Source organism: Garra rufa, chromosome 14 (genome assembly GCF_049309525.1).
Source record: "Garra rufa chromosome 14, GarRuf1.0, whole genome shotgun sequence".
Taxonomy (NCBI): Eukaryota; Metazoa; Chordata; class Actinopteri; order Cypriniformes; family Cyprinidae; genus Garra; species Garra rufa.
In genome coordinates, this window is record NC_133374.1 from 33,725,699 (window position 1) to 33,732,405 (window position 6,707).

Here is a 6,707-nt window from a genome sequence, read left to right on the forward strand (position 1 = left end):
TATAATATTTTAACAACCCAATAGTATCTGAAGTCTGTAACCTTTTCAAATTTATTTTTTAGAGTAAAACTCTCATTTAAACACTTTGTACACTCTTTGACACAAGTCAATGAATGTGAAGTGGCTTCTGGGATGTCAATGAATTTGATGTTTTTTTATTTTTGCAGGTAAAAAACTCTCAACTGGAAAACAGCAGCACTGAGCGGCTGCCCACACACATCAAAACCCTTCATCAGGGAACGTAGCCCCCATTATTCTTTCGCTTTCTTCAGCAGAGGCGGCTGAGATACGACCTCACACTGCCAAGCACACTGGCTCAGTTCAGAGCTAAATTGCAAGGACGTTTTCCTCAGACATTGGGACTCACATTCAAACTAAGTGCCAAACCAGTTGCCTGTGCTCCATAGCCAAATTGACAAGCTTTATTTTGCTGCCTTCTTCTTGCTGTAGAGAATCAGTTGTCAAATCAGGGCAACGAAAACCCGAGGCCCTTACATCTGCTGCAACACAAACCTACCAATGTCCACACCAATTTTTAGTAATGATTTTACAGCTGCACTTCCATTAAGAGCAAACTGTGATAAGGTATAACCATCAAATCCAACACCAGGCAGCACACCTCAAGTTCATTTGATACACCTCAGAAAAGTGACTCCCATGGTAATAGCTCATTCATTGTTGCGTTGCCAGTTCAAAACCCTACTCTGCAAATTTTTGCTGATGGTAACACGTTCATGCTGTGCTTCATGGAGACTCCATGATTGGCCTTAATGGGAAGAAGAACTGGAACAGCGGTAGGCAGGAATGACTGTAAATAGATTTATTTAGAAATAGTCCTGCACAAACATGACCTTGAAAATGTTAGGGAAATTGTTGCAGACTAGTTGAACTATGTCACATTCAACACATCATCACACTTTCATTTTATGTCTTTTAACACTTTCATTCTGTCTCAGCATATTTGACATAGGGGCAGATGTACTACATTTCTAAACAATGTGTTATTATTAACTGGTGTACAGAGAGTTTACACAATAATATCAACAATCAGGGCAACAGATTTAATGTTGTTTTGCAAATCTGAGAGAAACTGGACTTGACATTTTACATTTTGATAGGCTTACATTGAATAGTGTTTCTCATCTGAATTATATACATCTTTCCACATTTCTTGTAAATACATAAAATATATATTTCAAAAACATATAAAATAGAAATAAGAAGGTTATTATATTTAGAAGGTTTTTTGTTTATTTTGTATTATCACAATTATTCTTATTGCTGTGTATTATTGGCTTTAGTTTGAGAATTTGTTTATTTAAAGAAATAGTTCACCCAATAATGAAAAATTATAATTTCCTAAAAATATACAGTAACTTATTTTTTTTCCAAACCAATTTATTTATTCTGTGAAACACAAAAGGTGACATTTTGAACAATATCATGGCTGCTCTTTACTATGTAATGAAACTGAATGGGGACTAAGTCTTGCAAGTCTTTTGAACTACAAAGATGGCTCATCACCACCATTTGATGGTAAACACCACTGGTTTTGTGTGTTATTTTGCACATCTTATAGCTTCATGTTTGTTTTGGAGGATTTCTGTGAAAAATGACACATTTTGATTGACTCAATCCTTTCATTTTGTTTTTCATTGTATGGAAAGGAGCAGCCAATCCATATAATAAACTAAATTAATTTGTGTGTCATGGAAAAGAGTAAGTCACACAGGTTTGGAATGACATGGAGGCAAATAAATGATCCCAAAACTAGAATTTTGGATATTTTTTTTAATAAACTGTTAATAGTGCATTTTATTCTGAGATTATGGGTTCTTCAAAAAGAAACAATTCCCAGATTTTTTTTTTTTTTTATTGGTTCTTTCCTACAATGATTAGACCTGTCTTTGTTGTGACCCAAATAAGAGCTAAATCCCAGTGTAAAGACACAACCTCAAACTTAAAAAACAAACAAACAAATAAATAAACAAACTATTGTATTTGCTTTTTATAATTTCTCACAGGGCTGGGACACCACCAAAGCCTTCAACAGTGGTTAATGTAGTTTAGAGCTACAGCGCTAGGTGACTCCAATGCCTTTGCCACTGTTTTGAATCTGTTACTGTAGTAAAGCTACAGTTCTCTGCCTTCAAGGAATGTAGAGGCATTTTTTAACTTAACATTATTTGGCAGAAGGAGAAGTAGTGTACTTTTATCATGTCATGGTGTATTATTTACACTTGTATTATATTTCTATTTTAATTCACATCTCTCTCAAGCTGCAGGCACTGTGATGTATATGTTCTACAAGTTTGTGGTGATTTTCCAAGTCTGTGGTGCCTCAACTTTTGTTTTTCATTTCTATTTTATTTTAGTTTCGTATACCCTTTATAAAGACTGTTTAGGCTCCTTGCACCCAAATGCACTACTAGACTTTAACATCTTTCAAATTGACCAGCACAAATTTCAGATATCTCAGACAATTCATTGAAGACTTGGTTTCTTGAGTAGTGTTACAAAAAAGGCTGAAGACATTTTAATGCTTTGTAGAAAACTAAGATATATATTGGGTTCTCACTCTTGGCCAATTATTAAATATTAAAATGCTTAAAGTTATTAGAGGTGTTCTTTAAGGACGTTAACACTGTTCTCTAACTAGGTGGAATGTGACAGAGCCACAAGTTGGTGTTTTGGTTTCTGTTTCTGTGGCTTCCTACTGTGTAGCCGTACCCATTGTGAAATCTCATTTGATCCAAAATCCCACTCTGCATAACTCTATATGTAACATAAAATATGATTGGCTGTGCCATAATTTTTACTTTTTAGTATGGAATTTTTTGTCACGTCTGGTTGGGACACAGTGAGATTCAGTCGTGAGAAGAGTAGCAGATGTTTGTTAACACAAACAGCTTGCATCATTAAAATATTATTATTAACCTCTGACCCACACTGCCTCAGTCAGCACAAGAAAAAGACCAGATTACTTTGTGCCCAACATCATGAACATGCATTTGCTTGTGAATTTAGCAGGTGACCCCACCTATGCACATCCATGTACTTTAATGATTATTACAATTATTGTCATCTCCAGTATGTTTTAATGATGACGAGATATTTGATATTTCATGTTTGATAGAGCTGTGGAGTCATGTTAATGTCACAGATGTTAGTTCATAGTTCTGAAGAATATGAAGTATATTTAGAGAGTAGAAGATAATTTACATGCACAGCTTTTTGTACACTGTTATTCTTGTATTTAGCAGCAGTTTGTAAAAAAAACATGGACAGTTGAAAAAGAAAAAAAATTATGATGATTGAAACAAATTTGGAAGAAAATTTAGCTGTTTTTCTTCAGATTGTGAAGTTTGGACCAATTTTTAATGACAAAACTATGAATTAAAATATTGCACTTTGTCTATAGATGTAATGAGTTCTCCTAGAGAGATGAAAAAAGTGAAGATTATCTATTTTGAAACAAACTGTTACATTTCTTAACTTATGTACAGAAATTATTTGATTCACAATCAAAAGATGATATAACTACAGGTGCAATTTGTTTATGTGGTTAAGAAAGTAATAATCTATAAGAGAGAAATGATATTGTTAAGCTGACATGCCAATACTGACATATGTATATTTTATCTTTATTCTTTAAGTTTGTCAGCAGTGAGCAAACAGTTTGTGAAATGTGAGGCCATAGTGCTCTGATTTTGTTCTTTATGCCGATGTTGTGCTTGTTTTTCTGTACAAGAAACATGCTGCCGCTGTAAAAAGCCATGTGTATATAAATTATGTTATATAAAAGAAGAATCTAATGTGATTGTGTCTTTTTATTCATTCACAAGGAAGCTTTGGATGCTTTGGCTTGTGGGAAACATTAAAACCATGTCCAAAAAGCACAGTAAAGGTATTATTTTGATTATGAAAAATTAAAAACTTACATATATTTAAGTGTATTATTATCAGGTATATCCACACATTTTAACAGATTTATTAAATGCACACACATGCTCAAAGTTAGTAGCACTAAAAGAGTCATGCCAGATGATCATCTGTCAGATAAGGTCAGTTGAACCTTTAAATAATAATTTAATTTGTTTTTCATAACTTCAACAAATACTTCAGTACTTAAACAATTAATCAAACTGCATTATAGCCTAATAACATAAGTACAGAACCGTCACATATTCATATCCTTTATGATGTTTACATTGAAAAGCCATTAAAATGACTATTATTACTGTGCAAATTCATATTAAATTTGAACATTATACATTTACATTGAACTTTTGCTTTTATACTTTGCTTTGAATTTGTTTTCAATTTTTCTTTTAATTGACATTTTATTGCAGAAGAAAAAAATGGAGAGAAAAAACAACAACAACATTAAAACACTTACTTTGGTTCCAGTTAAAGAAAACCTTTTTTGGTTTAACTCATCTTTTCTTTCTTTTTTTATTTAACAAACAGTAGAGTTTAATTATACTTGGCCTATACCTATCATTCTCTTTCATAATAATAGTAATAATAATTAAAAGTATGATTTACAGCACATCTAGTATATAGTTTTACATGTAGATTTATATACATGTTACATACATCCTAAATCCAATTTAATTACAGCCATCATGTCTGTACTAGCTTTGCACACTTTGGGGAATATCTGCCCATTCTTTCTTGCAGAATTGCTCAAGTTCAGTCAAATTCTGTGGTGAGCGGCAATGGACTGTTCTCTTTAAATTCATCCACAGATTTACGATTGGACATTCATCTTCTTATCCAGTATGTTTAGGGTCATTGCCGTGTTGGAAGGTGAATGACCTGCCCATCTTCAGCTGTCTAACAGTGGAATGCAGGTTTTCTTCAAGAATTTGGAGGTACTTGGCAGCATCCATTTTCCCTTCAATCTTGACCAATTGTCCAGTCCCAGCTGAAGAGAAACACCCCACAATATAATGCCACTACCATGCTTCACAGTAGGTATGGTGCGTTTTGGGTGGTGTGCTGTGTTTGCTTTTCACCAAACATACGCTTGGAGTTCAGTCCAAAAAGGTCAGTTTTGGTCTCATCAGATCATAGCACCTTTTGCCAGACGGTTTTTGCATAGCGCAAACGAAACTGAGTGTGACACTTTTTTAGGAAAGGCTTCTTTCATGCCACCCTGCCATAGAGGCCAACTTGGGAGATAGTTGCCACATGCACAGACTGACCAGATCCAGCCATAATGTAAGTCCTTCAAAGTTGCCTGTGGCCTCCTGGTAGCTTCTCTTATCAATGCCCTCCTGACTCATCTACTTTGGACAGACAGCCTGATCTAGCAATGTGCTGGTGGTGCCAAACGCTTTCCACTTCTTGATGCTCTGAACAGTACTCCGAGGGATAGCTAAAGCCTTTGAAATGTTTTTGTAGCCTTCTCCAAACTTGTGCCTTTCTACAACTTTATCCCGGAGGTCTTTTGCACCGCTAATAGTGGGATCTTCAAGAAACAGCTTGTTTTATTCTGAAGTACAGCACCACTACTTCTGATGTCAGATGTTTCAATTAGCCTGGTGTTTAATTTAGAAGTTGATTGCTTGCACCTGAGCAAGTTAATAATGGTATACTCTAAAAGGCTAATCACTTTACCAAACCAGACATCTCACTGAATAATTTTTAATAATCCTCCAGAATTTTTTAAAATTATATTTTTACTTTAATGATGAGGGTTATAATGTGTATATGCAGCTCAAAAAAGTTAAGACTTAATTTGTTGTATTTTTCAGGGTGTAATGTGACAAAAGGTAAAGGTTTTCACAGGGTATGATGATTTTCTATAGGCACTATATATTTTATATATATATATATATATTAGGGGTGGGCATAGATTAATTTTTTTAATCTAGATGAATCTAGATTAAATCTTGGAATTAATCTAGATTAATCTAGATTAAAATGGCTAATTTGAATTCTGCTGAAGGCATTCAGAATATGTGTGCTACCCAAATAATGACTAAAAGTAAGTCTTCGAGAACGGGCCAGGTGGCGCATTAGATCAGGCGCTCATCTCCTGTTTCCAAAATGCATCACAAACTGCTTGACAATTGCATTTACAACATAATTACCTATACAAACTTGTGTAACCAAGTACTTCAGCGCAAAAGGCTGCACGACGTGCGCGTTGCCGTTAAATACACAGACGTGCACGGGCATGGATTTCTGCGTGCATAGTCTTCCATTAAACTGCGTTGCTTTTAGAAGCGTCAATTCAGTTGTTGCATATAGTTTAATGTCTTTATTTCGGGATTATCAAAGTAAATTATAACTCACGTGCCCCAGTAAAAAGGGTCTAGCAACACACCTGCCCTGAGGCGGCTTCATAGCTGCATCCATGTTTGCACGTCTCATTTGATGTGGTAATTTCACAGAAGTTGAAGACTCATTCTCGCCCCCTACAGTGCAATTCGACTAGGTATACGTCATCCGCGCTAAAATATCAAGGTGAAAGTCATCATAGCTTGCGTAGTTTAGACCCAGCTCCCAACCCAACTTTGAGAATAGATTAACGGCGATATTTTTTTCATCGCCCGATAAGAGTCTCACGTTAACGCAGCACGTTAACGGCCCACCACTAATATATATATATATATATATATATATATATATATATATATATATATATATATATATATATATCAGAGGTCGCGTTAACCGAAAATTGTCAGTCATTG

At 34.8% G+C, this 6,707-nt stretch overlaps 1 protein-coding gene across 1 annotated transcript in view; it reads left to right on the forward strand.

Moving 5' to 3' along the window:
* Window positions 1-3,820, forward strand: part of foxo1a (forkhead box O1 a) — a 57,274-nt gene extending 53,454 nt beyond the window's left edge. The window contains exon 4 of the mRNA XM_073817547.1: window positions 168-3,820. Coding sequence (XP_073673648.1) covers window positions 168-171 — 4 coding nt within the window. The 3' untranslated portion in view covers window positions 172-3,820. The remainder of the gene's footprint in view (window positions 1-167) is intronic.
* Window positions 3,821-6,707: the final 2,887 nt, after the last annotated feature.